The sequence below is a fragment of the Manacus vitellinus genome, unplaced genomic scaffold (genome assembly GCF_001715985.3).
Source record: "Manacus vitellinus isolate BGI_N305 unplaced genomic scaffold, ASM171598v3 scaffold_12_pilon, whole genome shotgun sequence".
NCBI lineage: Eukaryota > Metazoa > Chordata > Aves > Passeriformes > Pipridae > Manacus > Manacus vitellinus.
In genome coordinates, this window is record NW_021938949.1 from 12,297,440 (window position 1) to 12,314,284 (window position 16,845).

General features: G+C 35.3%; 1 protein-coding gene across 2 annotated transcripts in view; it reads left to right on the forward strand.

Moving 5' to 3' along the window:
- The window catches only part of SNX29 (sorting nexin 29), a 97,903-nt gene that overhangs the window by 36,667 nt on the left and 44,391 nt on the right, over positions 1 to 16,845 (forward strand). For both annotated transcript variants that reach the window (XM_018067434.2, XM_018067433.2), the window contains 3 exons: positions 3,696 to 3,812; positions 4,181 to 4,236; positions 4,809 to 4,890. In XM_018067434.2, the coding sequence (XP_017922923.1) occupies positions 3,696 to 3,812; positions 4,181 to 4,236; positions 4,809 to 4,890 (255 nt within the window). The remainder of the gene's footprint in view (positions 1 to 3,695; positions 3,813 to 4,180; positions 4,237 to 4,808; positions 4,891 to 16,845) is intronic.

Sequence of the window (16,845 nt, forward strand, 5' to 3'; positions counted from 1 at the left end):
TGTATGATGGAAACTACTAATTCTGTTGATATGGCCAGGTTAGAAAAAGTTCTTAATGCAAGGTTTACTTTTAAGACTAATGTAAAAGTCATTAAAGAAAAAAAGAGATAGATTAGGGTTTCATCCTAAATTTAAATACAAATTATTTTCAAGACAAAAGTAATGAAATTTAATATCTAATACTCATATCTCCTAGTAAATAATAAAAGAACATTTTTATAAAAAGCAAAAAAATTCTCTGTCTTTCTCTTGCCCAAAATACTCTGAAATTGGATACCCACATTAATTGATTAACATGAAGAGGACTAGAAATGCAGGTCGTGCATCGAGGAGATTGATACAGTTCTAAAACATTCATACTTGATTATCCTTTTTTCTCCCTAATGCATACTTGTGCTTGAGTTCTTCTGACTCCTTTCCTCTGTTCTGTACCTATCAAAAGAATATCTTAATTAAGAACACAGGTAAAATCTCTTTCAGCTTTGAAAGCCTCCTTAGTTCTACCAACTTTGTTCTGCATGCTCAGGGATTTGTTGCTGACACTTGTGAGTTTGTGGCAGACAAACCCCTGTAACAATCCTTCTTTAGAGGTCTTACCATGGCACACAGCCTTGTAATTAAATATTAGTTGTGCTGGAAATCAGTGTAGAAAACAGGTCTTAAATTAGTGAACTCGTCAGCACTTTTCTGTGGAATCACAAGTCCTTCTGTAGCTTTCATTAAGTGAGACTATTACTGAGATGAGATGGAACTTCCTCTGTCCAGGGAAGTTTGGCACAAGTTTGGACTTCTTTTGCAGAATTTTTGAAACAGGAAGCAACAATTGAGCATTTTATGGCTATATCAATAGATTTGTAGAATTGTCTTTGCCACTTAGAGTCTTACTGTTTTTCACTTGTAGAAAAATGGAATTATTCATTAGTAGTAGGATACCTGCTCCTTTTTTTGAAGATCTTTGACTTTGTTTCTGTTGGGGAAAAATGTAGATCATCATTTTTTGAAAATGATGGAAAAATACATCCATGCTTCCCCTAAGAGCAAAAGGAAGCAACTTCCAGTTCTGTCTAGAGTTTCTTGGGAGATACAATATTTTGTATTTTGTGACTACTGGGGGAAAAAATACCTATATACTTGACAAAAAGTAATTGATTCAGATGTGGGTTGTGCAAAACTTCTATGAATTTTAGCTGCAAATAATACTAAAAAGAAACCTTGAATTGTTGCAAGTTCTTAAATGTTTCTCTACTCTAAGTGTGTCCTTCCAAGACAGATTGTGTTATTCAAATGCTTAGTGAAACATTCCTGACATATTTTAAGTTAGCAGCTTAGTCCTTTGCTGTGAAACAAGAAGTGGTATAAGCATGTTTTCTGATATGGCCACCACCAAGTCTGAATGATCATCTGTCCAAGGGAAACTTAGCTTATTTGTACTTTGATTTTTTTTTTGCTTCAAATATGTTGTTGTGGAGAAAAACAACTGTGAAGACGATTGAAGTCACAGTAAGGAAATTTGTTGCTTAAGCTTCAGTGTGGATTGAATAAAGGAAGATGTGATAAGATAGAACTGAAAGAAAATAATTATATGGAGACCTCTTTATTGGTTTTAGCAGACTTTGATATTAAAGAAAGCTAAATTAATGTTGTAATTCAGAAGTATAGCTGATCACTCCTTTGGGTTTGCTGTGGTGGTAATGCATTTTGCTTTGACAAGAAGAAGGACTGAAGTAACTTAATTACTAATAGATACCTAACAATTTGTCCTTTTGATAAGATGTAACAAGTGATTTGCTGTTAAATTTCCTTTTTATTTTTTAACTTATAAATTTTTGTATTACTTCTCATGCTTTGAGAGAGTTGTTGAATTTACATATTAATCGAGTCTGCAAGTAGAAAGTTATTTCAAGGACATCCAAATTCGAGAGAGAGAAGAGTCACATATAATATCAGATAGTCTGAATTTTGTTCTTCTGATAGAGACAGGCACTGAAAAATCAAACAAACTACTAAGTTTTGTATCCATTCACAAATTTGTATATTGTTTTTGAGAACCAGTCAACCAGATATCAGTATTATGGTTTTTCTCTGTGCATTTCCAACTAGTATTTTATATTCTATTCTATATATTCTCTACCTTTTTGTGTGTAAAATGCAAGGAAGTTCTGCCTCCCAAGTCTCTGTGTAATTAAAAGTGACCTGTTAGTATTAACCACAATCAGAGACTTATTATATCCTTAAATGTTACACCACTCACTTTAAATTGGAATTAGTGGTTAAACAAGTATGGAAAATAATTTATCTAGAGTAAATGGCACTATATTAGTATTTTCTCTACTATAAAGTTGGCTTAGTTTGGCTCCTTTTTGCATGTGTGTTACACTGATGAATTACTGGATTTGAAGGATTCCCTCTAATGTAAAAAGAAATTGGAAAAGAATACTTGAAGTTTACCTCAGGAAAATTATTTTTATTTTTAATCAATGATGTCAGATCCTGCCTTGTCAAATTGAAGCTGCTTTTTTCTGGTTGCTTTGATTGCATGAACGATACAGGTTGTGTGGAACAAAGCACAAAATTAAAAGTAAGCACTAAATTAAACCAAATTCAACTGCTTTATTTTGGGGAACTTCCCTGGGGAAGAGGGAAAAGGCAGAGTAATTCAAGAACAGGAGCCCATGAAATTCATAGATAGTAATGAACTGCCTCTAAAAAGGAAACTATGAACTCTTAAGAGAGTTGGCAGTAGTCCAAGTCCCTGTGATAATATTGAAGGTGCTGAATTGATATTCATCTTATTCAGCTTTGTTTCATATTGTTACCCCGTTGCCTCTGCTGTTCTCTGAGCTTTGGGTGCTGATATGAGGAGGCATTTGAAGAGTTGCTGTAGCTGCAAACAGGTGTAATGATAGTGGTGGGGCAGCTGCTGTGCCCACTGGAGGGGCCAACTGCTGAGTGCTGCTGTTTTCTTCTCACTGCTCTACACTTCACATCCTTGATGTTCACCCAGCCCTTGTCACGTCCTGCATCACTTGTTGCTTTCCTAACTCTGAAATGGAGAGCACACACACACACACAGAGCCAGACCTGGGGTCTGAAGAGGCCCCACGAGAGGCTGTGCTGTTTACCTGTGCTCAGCAACCTGTGCCCCAGACTAACTGGTATTTAGGCTCCTTTGACCCCTCACAAATTTGCCTGGGATGAGTGGACTTCTAGCTCCAGTGCTGTTAAAACTCCAAGTAAGAGTGCAGAATACATCACTCATGAATTATTGACAAAGTTAATGCAGTTTGTGCATTTGCATTACTCCCAGTTCAGAATACTGTGATTAGTTTGTACCTGTTGAGGGCTGTGTTCATCCAAGAATTAAACTGAGAACAAAAGTTAATGAGTGTTTTATTAGAATCAGTTGTCATAGGATCTCCTGTGATAGGAATAAAATTTAGCATAGAATTGTATTTGGTCCTGTTGAGTTCAATATCACAATTACATTGCAAGGCATGAGTCAAAATTATAACAATCTCTGTTCTTAATGGTCAAACTAATGCATTAGCAATGAGATGCACTCCTTGGGAGAGTATGGCAAAATAAAACAAAACCTCAATAAAATTCGATGTACATGTAAGAAATTACATAGTGTGATTATTTTATTTTTTTTTTTGCAGTTTAGAGCACAATTACCTCTTGGCTTTGCTTTTCAGGTGGCTGAAATGCATGGGGAGCTGATTGAATTCAATGAGAGGCTGCACCGTGCCCTGATGGCTAAGGAAGCTCTCGTGTCCCAGATGAGACAAGAACTAATTGATTTGAGAGGCCCAGTGAGTGTTTGTTTATGGCACTGTAGAATCTACAACTCTGGAATAAGCTCAAACTCCTGATGAAATATATAACAGCTTATAAGAAATAGCAGATCTGACAACAACACCTTACTTAGTATTTTTGATAGCATTTGATTCTTGTTTCTTTACAAAACTATAAGCAAATTCTAACACGAAGGACTCACAAGGAGTGATGTGTTCACAATCTGTTTAACGATTTTGTTTTTCTTTTATTGTTTCTCAGTAATAATTTTTATTGGCATTTATGAAATTGAATTTTGAATTGTAATTTCTTTATAATATTGTGCTTTCTTAGTTGAAAACCTAATAACCAGTGTGTGAGAATTATTTCTGTTTTGTAAACACAGGTCCCTGGAGATCTGAGTCAAACATCTGAAGATCAGAGTTTGTCAGATTTTGAAATGTAAGTTTAGTAATTAAAGAATTTTTCTCTTCATACTGTCTTTATGGCAAAGAAGAATAAGCAAACAGATTCCATAATTGGCTTTTCCTATGTTATTTCCAATAACTGAATTCTTAGCTGTTCTGTTATTAAAAGTATGGAGAGCTGCACATTCCATGCCCTAGTGTAGTTTTTAATAATGTTGAATGCAAGGAGTTTGGATTTAGCTGAGTTTTGTGGACCAAAATGTTGGGTTTGATGAAATGAATGATTCTTGTTTCATGCATATAATCAAAAGTAGTCAAATCCATGCTGTGAAAAAAGAAACAAAACCCAGAAAACCTGCAGAAGGAATTGTTTTGGTGCTCTATATCAGTGCTCTATTTCAGTTGGGTTAATTTCAGAGAACACTTTTAAATACAGCACATACAAAAAGTTCAGGCAGAACTCCAATTTTTCTGATACTTCATTTGAAATGTTAAGTTGCTTTGTTGGTCACTTTGATCATTATCTAAACCATTGGATGTAGTTGCTTTGCAATTCATACACATAAATATGATTCCCTGTTTTAAGTTTTTCTCTCTCCTCCTCAGATCAAATCGTGCTCTTATTAATGTTTGGATTCCCTCAGTCTTTCTGCGTGGAAAAGCTGCTAATGCATTCCATGTTTATCAGGTAAGTGATAAGATATATCTCAACACAGATTTTGTGTAAAAGCTTCTGGCTGAAATAGAACATTTTAATAATTTAAAGATCTCCATATAATTTCATTAGAGATCAGCTAATGAACAGGCAGCAGTAACTTCATATATATTCAACCATAGGATTGTGTTGATTATCCAAATAGCATATTTGGAGGGTTGACTTTTAGTAGTTTAATACTTTAAAAGCATGCTAATAAGATGACTACATTGGTCAGGGAGTGCAGCAATTCAATGTTAATCAGTAATGCCTTCTTCAATGTGCATGTACATGTTTTATTTCAATTTTGGAGATAGCAATGACCAGAAATATTGCTTGACAGACAGACAGGTGTGGCTTACTGTAGTAGCTCACTTAAAAACGTTTGGAATGATGAAACAAGTCTTCACTGTGTGTCATTGAGTGTGTTCATAGTGTGCTCTGCTCAGGCAGGTCTGAATTTAGGGGTTTGTGCTCTAGCCTGACTTGCAGTTGAGGCATTGAAACCTTATACTGTTCCTTGATTCCTGGATTCTTGACACTCTCCATGGATAGAATGGCAGGGCAAACTTTAAACACTCTTTAATATGCCATCCCAGGCTGTTTGTATTTCTTTGTTTGGGGATTATTAGCAGCTGCAAAATTTCTCCACTTTTGTTTCAGCCACATGTAGTTAGTTTTGAACAAGACTGCTGAAGCTTGTTAACATTCCTCTCACTCTGAATGGTGGTTTTTGTAGAATTTTGAATCATTTATAAAGTGTTGGCAGATAGTTGTAAAATATAGGAAAACACCCACCTTCTGGCCAGTAATAGAGAATGAAAAATAAGACTTTAGGTAATGGAAAGAAAAACTGACAGTATGGAACAGTTAGTCATTTGTTCAAAACCACTGAATAATCAATCAAATTCAGATGCACAAGTGAGTGTGGAAACCTGACTTGCTGACAGGAGCAATAATTTTTGTCTTTCTGGCTTTCATATGTTCCTCCATTCTGCTGTCACTGGCTACACATTCTCAAACCCAGACATCAGTCTGCTAACACAGAAATGATTAAAAGCCTCAGGATCTCACCCCTCCAAGTCTCTGCTACTCTTAAAATGTAGCAGTTCCATGACCACTAGAAGAGCTCTGGTTTCTCTTGCTTATTTCCCAGGTTGCTCTGTTTTATTCTTTTCATCCTGCTGGAGTGGGGAGGTTGGACCAGATGACCCACTGTGGTCCCCTCCAACCTGACTCATTCTGTGAATTCTTTGAAGAACTTACTGTATTTTTAATTTCACTTGTAAGTTGGTATCGAATTAGTTACTGAAGAGCTCAGTACTTGTCATGCAGTTTGACTGAACATGACTATATGAGTGGCATCATGAAAGCCTGGAAATTATGCACAATTCACATATACTATAGATGTTGTGCATGTTCTTTTTCAAAAGGAAAAATACTGAGATAAACTAAGCTTCTCAATTTGTAAGAGGTTCATTACTTTACCCAAAATCTGCTGGAGTGAGTAGAGGATTAGATGTTGCTCTCAGACTTCATCTGTTACTTGTCATCAGTGGAAAACAAAGAACTTGTAATTGAAGGATAAACCTCTGGAGAATAGGAAAAAAGGAAGCAAAATATTGAAAGTTTCTAAAAGATTGGAAATTCTGGATCTGCAAAAAGACAATTTTGAGAATTCTGTTAGGTTCTTTATGTCTACAGTATAAACTCATAATGTTTGACATTCATAGAGTGCAAAATTGGTATATGTGAAAAATGTACAAGTTCTTTTGAATATGCCCTATTCATTACCTATTCACAAAAGCAATTTACAGATATATGTAATGTGAAAAGTTAAATATAGCTATCTAGAATACACATAGAATGTAGTAAGACCAATTTGTCTTTAATTACAGAATAGCACAGAATTCTTCTGGTGAACAGTTGTCCATTTGCTCAACTTTTTCTTTTAATTGTTCAAAAAAAGCAAACAAGAATTATCTGTAGAAGTGACTTAAAGCTTCCATAATTCTTATTAAACTTTGATCATTGTACCTGTTGTGATCTTTCCTTGTGGAAGAATGGATTAATGGCATTCCTACCACTTTTTGATCTCAGTAAGAGATGCGTGACTGGGAAGAGTATCTGTCTGGCAAATAGCTTTGTTTTCTGCCACTGTGCATGTGAAAAAAAGAAATTTCCCTAAATAAACATATGCTCTGAGCATAGCATGTGATGAAACAGCTGAAGTGATTGCCACCTCTCTGATCAGTTATGTAGTCACGTACTTGCTGAATGTATATTTTACATTTTATAGTGACCAGGAAAGCATTAATTTATAAAACTTCAATAACAGCACTGTGCATTTATCTTGTTAAATCTGTGCCAAAACATGTGCTCCTGATTACAGAGAATTTGATTCAATGTTGAAATTGTGGAAGGGGGTATTTACCAGGCTACCAGTATGTACTGAACAGACAAGGACTGGGGGTGCAATTAGGATAAATGATTGAGCTCATTTACGAGAGTCCTCTTATAAAAAAAAACATTATTTTTGCTGCTTTATCATTTATTTCTCCAGTGGCAGAAAATTAAAAGGCATGTAAAACTCTTTGTATCAGCTACATGAGAAATTACTTGTGGTATATCAGTGTAGAGGAAAGTAGCAATACTGCAGAATGTTGATGTTAGTGAGATCATTACCAACATCTTTTCAAGTTGAGATTTCTCTGCCATTAGTTGAGTGACCATAACTTGAGGTGCAAAAACTGACTCTTGGTTGTGCTGGTTAATTCTGAGAAAGAGATGTCAAATGAACTTTGAAGAAAGCCAAAGTGTGCCAGTTGGAAGAGGCAAAGTTTGAAATTTTGGGTTTGGTTAAGCATAATTTTTAGATATGCTAAGTACTGACAATTGTAGTTAAAGCTAATTGGAAGTTAGCCTTAAGGTGCTTAACCTGACTGCAAATTAGCTCATGTGTGTAATACTATTAAGGGAAGATGTGGTTACCAAATGAAGGTGTTACAGAAGGGCACGGACCTTGCCCACTGCTTTTCCAAATGCACTTCATGTAAATGTATTTCTAACATGGCTTGATTTCTTCTGCATTTTCTATTTTTGGACAGCTGAAGAGATTGACCCCCTCTGGCCTCCTGTTATGAGGCACCTTGTTAACCTTTGCTGATTTGAAATTGTGTGTCTCTGGAGCATTTCACTTGCTGCAGAGCAGGACAGTGAGCCAGGGCAGACTCGCTGTGTCACAGTTAGTGTTGATGTACTTTAGAATCCTCGTGCCTCTTCTGTCCCTTTTTGATTAGAAATTAATATTTTCTAGCAGAAAATAAACTATTGTGTACATATCACTTGCCTTGGAAATGACCAAAAGAGGGTGGAAAGAATTGCAGAGCACCTCAAGTAGTTTGGAAAACGATGAACCCACTGGTTCCACTGTGTCTGTCATCTGTTTCCATGGACTTACCAGTGCTTCTTAAGAATATAAGAATTAGGAGAAATAAACCCAGGTTGCTGTGCCTCTGTGAAATCAATGCCAGTTTTGCACTTGTGCTTCTTAAACAGGAAAAGAAATTAATGGCATGTTGATTTGCATATCAGGAGGGGCCTGACCTGGACAGGATAAGAACAGACTCCTGCAGGAATTGTGTTGTGGTGTTTGCTTTATTTTTTTAATTTATTGCAGATTTGCAATGCTGCTTTGAAGGGCATTTCAAAGCATTTCTTTTTGTATCACATTAACGTTTTGGTCTGTTTCAGATGTCATGTTCAAAATCAGTACATCTTTCATCCTTAAAAACACCCAGGTGTTGTTCTTCTGTGAATATAGATGGAAAAGTTTCCAGCTCCAGCCCACTTGTCACATAGTTTCAACCATCAAATAGTTCCTTAAATTTCTATTAAGGATTAAAGATTCTGGTCAAGCTCAGAAGTCTGAAAGCAAGCAACATTTTATAATGAATCCTATTAGATGTGGAAATTTCAATCAGACCTCTGTATTTGTAGAGTTACACTGCACTCTTGCAGTAATGTTTAACTGGCAGAATTAACTGCTTATGAATACTAAGGGCTTAAAAACAAGGTCTAGAAGCAGCCAAATTTTATGCTCAATTTGAATGACTGAGTTAAAGGGGGCAGTTGTGAGCAGCAGATAATTCAGTGTTCACAGAGTAGCACTATCTAGTACTCTTAAAAATTAGCAGAGCCATAAACCTGTATCATTCAACTGTGGATCTTACAGCAATTAGAAGGTGTAGAAATTTGGGGGAAAAAAGCTATTTAGAATTGGATATGCTCTTCAGTGCAGTTACTAAGTTCAGTTAAATATATTAAATATTAAAAATGTTTTTCACTTGTTTTCTCACAATAGAAAGTAGTAACAGAAAAATGCACATTTTAAAATCTGTTTTCACCATGGAGTTTTTATGGGTTATTCCCATTCTGGATTATTGCTTGTGGAGAATTGGCAGATTGTCTCTTTAAAATGAAATGCCAGTAGCAGATCTTGTTGAACTAATAAAAACTAAATCTCCACGTGCAGTGCACCAGGAATTTAAAGGTGAAATAGCTGAAAAATAACTGATAAATAGCTTGAGACTTGCATACTAGAAGATTTTTAAGTGTCTAATCTGACAATTTTTAAAAGTGTTGAGGGAAGTCTGAAAACCAACTTGTTACAAATCATTAGGAAAGTGGTGGAAAACTAGAAAACTCTATTTTGCTGTTTATAATCTCTGGTTTATCTGTTTGCAGTTCTAGTTCTCTCCAAAGAAATATATCAGAAATGGAAAGAATATAGGTGAAAAATGAAGCCTTTTCATTGGAAGAACATATTAGAAATTCTCAGCCTGCATGAAAGACAACTGAGAGGGGAATACAATAGCAGTCTTTCAAATCATGGAGGAAAGGGAGAGGTTTTTAACTGTTTCAAAATGCAAATTGGAGCACCCATAGAAACTACTGCCTTGCAGTTCCAAAACAAGTGCATGACAGTGGTTTTCTCCACAGCATATAATTGGGGTGAATACTGAAAGTTTACATGGGTCTAGAAAATAATTGAGCTAATTGAATTGAAGCAAAAACAATCCAAACACAAAGACATGACTTATTTCTTAGGAGATCCCTGGGTAGCTATATTTTGAAAGATAGGCAGGTTTTCTGGATGAATATCACTGTACCTTTTGTTCATGTTTAAGTGTACTGAATAAAATATATTTTATAATTCACCAAGGAATTTTCTGAACTGTTGAAATCAGTATACCTTGCTGTGAGAGTAGGGTGCAAGAAACCTGGGGGTCATGGTATAACTAAACATGACTTACTCTTGGAATGTTTTGCTAATAATGACTAATTTAGTCCTAGAATGGAAATATTAAGGGTGATGATGAAATATCTTTCCTTCCACTAATGTTTATCTCCTATGCATGGCAAGCTCATCGTAAATGTTTTCAGAGCACATCCTCTCTCTTTATACTTGCTCAGATTTGTTTTGCCTCAGGTTGAGGTTGTAACTGCTGCCGTGTCATTCATTAGTGCTGATGGATTACTCGTACAATTAATGTTGCACCTGAGTAGAGAAATTAATTAGATGACCAGTTGATGTCCTTATTATGAATCAACAAATCATTAGGATTATTTAGACTTCACTGGATGGAATTATCTAGGCTGTGACAGGAGCTCAGGCTGGATTGTCATAACTGGATCTTCTAGCAAGGACATCAGAGCAACTGTAGTTATCCAAAAGAAGGTTCAGAGGCTTATTCTCTTGCAAAGTTTGTGATGGTTATTACTGAGTGGCAAACTGCTTAGTTATAAGCGTTGAAGGACCTAACCAGGTATGGAGTAACTAATATATTTTGTACAAAGTAACAGTTAAGGAAGCCTAGTCCTTTAAACACACAATTTAAATAATAGGTATCTTTGTAAAACCAGGGTCATGCTGACAAAATTTTCTCTTCTGAACAGTGTATCTCTCTAGTTAACTAAGTTGCTTTCTGGTGACTGCTTTTTGTGATCTATGCAGGTTGATGCCCATCTTTTTAGTGTAGCAGATGCTGCTCAGTCAGCCTGCCATTAGAAAATTATTTCTTGTCTAATATATTCACAAGGATAAAGACAGAATCCACATCAGAATAAAAAAATAATTTTGCATTTACATTTTACCTCTAGATGGTGATAGTTAGATGCAGTTCCTTTAGTGTCTGTGAAGCGAGCTGATTATTGCAATAATATTATTTTGTCATATTTCTCAACTGTAGAGTATCTTATTTTCTGTCTACATATGGATTCCACTTTCCTGTGAAGTGTACAGCAAATGCCATTAGTCATGCCTTTTGTTGCTATAATTACCAATGCCTGACACTTAAGATAATGAAACTGAGATTTTATGATTCTTAAAGTGATATCAATATTTAAAATGGCTTCTTGCAAATATGCCTTGTTTGCAGAGTAGTGAACACTTCAGATTATAAACCAAATAAGATTAAAGATTAACATGCTAATCAGACAAGACTGTTACCATTTGCATATGAATAGGACTCCCTAAGATTGTAATCAATAAACATTTCTTACAATGTTTTTATTGATTTGACTATCTTCAGTCTTACTGTTTAATACTGACCAAGATATTTGCTCATAATATTTCTTTTTATATTACTTTAAATGATATTTTCCTCTCCACTCTCTCTGAAGAAGGAGCATTATCCCTTCATATGGAGAGACCGTTAGCACAGAATCATTTTGGTTGGAAAACACCTTTACAACATCGAGTCCAGCCATTAACCCAGCACTGCCAAGTCCACCTTTAAACCCTGTCCTTAAGTGCCACATCTACACATCTTTTAAATCCCTCCAGAGGTGGTGACTCCACTCCTTCCCTGGGCAGCTGTGCCAGGGCTTGACAACCTGAGTGTTGACCTTTAGTTTACACCCAAGCCAGCACAGCCTCAGTATTTCATCAGGGGTAGAACTCTTAACAATGGGAGGCAATGCACTGGCAGTCAGTAGTTGAAAGGTAAGCAGAGAGTTGCAAAAATTAAACCCAAAGTTGAATTTAATTCTCCTGATGTATGATGAATTGCATGGCTGTAGCAGCTGCAGCACTAAGCAGGCAAAAAGGAGAAATAAATAGTCTTCTAATCACATTCCATTTCAGTGCAGCTCAGGGCAAGGAGAGAAGAAAATGAAGTAGAATGATTTGGAGAATTTGAAAGAAAAATATGGCTCATGGCATTCTGAAAGAGAGTGGTTTTAGAGTGTGTAAGCCAAGAAGGTTGAATATCCCACTTTTTCTGCAGTGCAATCCAAGGATGTGTCAGAGAAGCATAAGAGAAAGCATAGAGGAGAAAAATATTTAAATAACTGGAATTGAGGGAATATACAAGGATGAGATCAGTCCTTGGAGACTTTTATAATTATTTATTTTCTAAAGGAGACCATAATACAACTTAATACATTGATTTGCTTATTGAAATGCTGAATTCAAAAAATACTGGGAAATTAAAAGCAGAATTTTTATTTTCAGATTATTTTATAACTACTACAGAAAGAAGCAAATAATTTAGATCCAATTAATAACTCAAATAAATATTAGCTATCTTGTTCAGAAATGGATTGGTGAGAGAGCTTCCTTTCCCTTGCCAGAGCACCCAAAATATTCCATTTGGAGAAAAAGGCAGCACTATTTTCTCCTCTGCAGAAACTTCTTTCACTGCAGCAGTTGTCATGCATTGCCATGACTGTGTTGGTTCAAAGTGCACGTTTGTGCAATGATGTTAATTATTTTGGCTTCTTGTAGGTCCTATTGCACTGTTGAAATGACCTTATTATGTTACTGAGTGATTTTTTTTTTTTCCTGCTGGTTTGATTTGTATATAAAAAGACAAAAAGTATTGGTTCCATCCAGCAAAAGCAAAGGCAATGCTGCCTTTGTTCTTTAGGGACCAGTCACTGTAGTGCTGTTCTGGGGAGCAGAAGCAGAACTGGGACTGCAGAAGCCCAGTGAACATCACTCTGCACTTGTGTAATTGGGTGGAGAAACCTAAAATGCATGACAATTTTCTGTTTAGTACAGCAGTATTGGCTGTTTTTAAGGCTCATGCTTTGATGTGCACTGTGTCATATATTTGACATTGTATTGTTCATTTTTCTGAACTAAATAACAAAACCTTGAAGATTTAACATAACAAAATGTATTCTAGTATTTGCAGTCTTTGTGCAAGCAGATAAAATGGTCATATTGAGATAAAAGCTTATTCACTTTAATTCCTGGTATGTCTCTATGGCACACAAAAAGCTGCTCATATCACAGCTGAAAAGTTTCATTGTTTCATTTGTTTTTCATTATGCAGAAATTCTTAAATTGGATCATTTTCAAAGGGGGAACTTAACCATAAATACAGTCCTGCAGCTGTGTCAAAATATAACTTGCATTTGTATTCATTTCTCACACTTCAGAGGTAACTTTGGAGAACTGAGCTTGAATTTATATTCTAAACAGAATCCCATTCTCCTGAAGTAAAGTCAAGAAATGAAATCAGTTCTTCCTTTTTTTGTGATATGCTTCCCCTTTGGATTCATACCTTTTACTTCTTCTCTATGTTTTGAGTGCAGATATATATAATTTTGATAGAAACCTCCTAAATAGATTGTCACTCCTATTTTATAATGTGCTTTCCTGAGAGGAAAAAAAGGATAGTTCCAATCCACTGAAAACAATTATTTCTAAATAGTGAACTTTGATCAAAATCTCTTTAATTTAGTGTTCTTGAATAATTAAGATGTACATTAAAGTTGAGTCAGAGTTTTAAGAGTTAAAAAAAACTTTATTAGTATAAAGGTAAAACTATGGATCAATGGTGCTCCAAATTTTAGAGTGTTATTTAAAAGCAAATGTAAAGAAAACATTCACTAGTCAAGCTTAACTGAGTTAACAGTGAAAAATAAAGGTGCCAATGTGCATGTAATGTTTTTGTATTCATGCTGATTGGATTGTCTCTACCAAACCAGTTGCTGATTTTTCTTTTTGTTGTCACATGCTTGGGCATTGATTTGAAAGTACTAACAAATAAGAGGACCTCCAGAAAACTCTCTTTTATTAGTGAGGGAAAGGAAGTTAGAGATACAGTACTATAGAAAGAGTAGCTTTTTTCTCTCACCCTTTTTTTATCCCCTGGTAATGCTCACTGAGGTGGTAAAGGTCACAGTAGCTTCCTTAGTGTAGCTCAGTCTCCTTTGCATTCCTTATGCTGCCCAACATCTTTTTCCTGTGCTTCTAAGGCAGCTATGACCTTGTCCAGCCTAGGACTTGTTCTTTACAAACATTCTCAGTGTTCTTTATGTCCTTTGAAGTGTTCTGCTGCTGAATTGTCACAAGTTCTCTTCCATCTTGTGCCACTGAATTTTATATGTGGTTTAGTAGAGTTTCACTACTCACCTTCCCTTAGCATTGTTCCCTCCCTTTCTGACATTTTTCTTGCCTCAGGAATAGGCCATGGACTCACAAGGACTTTAACTTCAGCATTTCTGTATTTGTGGATCTCACATAAAGAGTTCTCTGGCAAGAATTCATTTTTTTTAATATATATTCAGATCATCCTACCAGGAACTTCCCCGTATTTGCAGGGAAGATTCAGGAGTAGCTTCATTTAGGGGAGATCCTTCTTGATGCCTAATCTGCAATTTCTATAACCATGAATGTCATTGCAACAGAAGAAGGTCTTTAATATCCCAGTCAGTGTCTCTTGCTACTCACTGCATTGAGAGGGACACAAAAGTGAATCCTCAATATACCAATCTATATTTTTGCATCAAAAAGAAAAGCACCCACATTGGACTCCTGCAGACCTGAAGAACAAGTGTTGGTTGCAGGCATTTGGTCTGTGTACACTGGAATGGAGCAAGTTGGAATTTTGGCATTTGTCCTTTATTTTCCTCAGGCTTTTATATATAAGTAGCAAGGAACTGTGTCAACTGTTACTAGTCTGTAACCAGGACTTGTTAACAGCATTTTGGACTCAGAACTGCTTAAAAGATTTCTTAACTTATTAAAGAAACTATTGGCTCAAAAAGCAGGACCATGGGAGTAGTATTTTTCATTTCAGTATGCAATCAGTAAACCAGTGCTTTCAAATTGAGTCTCAGAAGATTTTGGGCATTTCAGTAATATTAAGTTAGCTGATAGTTGGCTGATAAACACAATATTAAATTGCAACCGTTATTGCTGTTGCTCTCCAAATCTTTGACTTCGGATGTTTTTGTGATGAGAAAATAACAGACTAATTCATTATACATACTTATTAACTGAAATTTTTCTTGGAGCTGCTGTAAATCATAGCTACAGAAAGGTTACCAATCAATCTTTACACGGGAGACCTAAATGGAAAGTACTCCGAAATTAACAGCAGAAGCTACTTAACTAATTTTTTGATATTCAAGAGAGTATTAAAATAAAATCTTTTGTCTACAAACAAATAAGCATTCTAGCAGTGATTTTGATTGAGTCTGTAAGTTTTCATTACCTTGAAAATTACTTAACTAGGTTAGGAAGTGAATAATATCAGGAAAACACGGGCATTAGAAAAGAATTGTAATGATTTAGAATTGATTTTTTAAAATTGATCAGAGAATAAGGACTAAGAGTAGTCCCTTAAACATTCTATAACATGATCTTAAAATACTGTTCTGTAATTATGTGTCATTTGTAAAGGTGTTTGCTGTAGCAAAAGGTGGTGTTGCTCTGGGGTACAGTGAGATAATTTGGGACAAAAAGACACAAAAGTGTCTGTTGGCAACTACAGCTTTCACTCATTTCCCATCAAAAGACCGTGACTGAAATTGTGGATGCCTTGAAGATGATGGGAAAAGACCTAATGACTTTTGGTACAATTTCAAACTGTACATCTCAAGTTGCTTGATTTAGCATTATTTCAAAATTTTGTCTGCAAAAGTAATCCTTCCCTGATCTTCCTGTGCTGGTATGATCTGTATTTGAGGTAAAAGGGGATAACTATGTGCCTTAAATGACTACACTAGGATAAGTTTATCCAAATAATTTTATATTTAGTATTTGCTTTGTTTGATTTCCCAACTGAATTTGCATTGTCTTGGCAAGGGAATAGCATTCCCTTCTTTGATAATGAAGGTTTAAATCTGTACTGCATCATGAACTTTAATATACCTTTCATACTCTATTATATGATTGTCAATAAATTCAATATGGCACAGGGCTCCAAATGTTGCATTTTCATTTCTTACTGCTTAAATGAAATCAATATCTGTGTACATAGAAGAACAGTAAGAAATTTTCTAGTGGTTTTATCTAAGAAATTAATCTATGGTTTTGCAGTCCTTAAAAATTTCAATTACAGTGTACCAGATTCCTTAATTAGTTAACTATGGGTTACAGCTTAACAGGTAACGTTGAACTGCATGATTCACCAAATCACATGTGCAAAGATAACTGCTTAGTTAAATTAAGGTTTCCATATTAAATGACTTAGTTAAAAATAATTGAAGTTTTTTTTTTTTAATTGTCCCCACCCCTTTAGGGAAATTGAATCATGAATCTTGGGAATGTATACAAAATTCCAAACAACGTACTGGTGGAAGTGAGAAGAGGCAGGGAGAGGGGTTAGATATATTTAATATAGTTTTTACTACATTAAATAAATTTTATTAGAATTATGCAAAATACTTGCATCTCATATATCCCTTCATTTGCTTTGAAAGATGTACTTAATTGTTCAAACAGATGGTCCTGTAGGAGTTTAATTATCCTGGCCTTATTTTCAAAGTGGAAAAGAAATCTGAATACTTCTTGCAGACTTACTATTGTGGTTCCATCATTACACTGTCTGAATTCTTGTTACCAAAACCAGTTGAGTTTTTGTTTACATCTGCATTTGTAATTCACACAATACTCTGAATCTTTTGAATTCTTAGATGTGCTAATTTTGG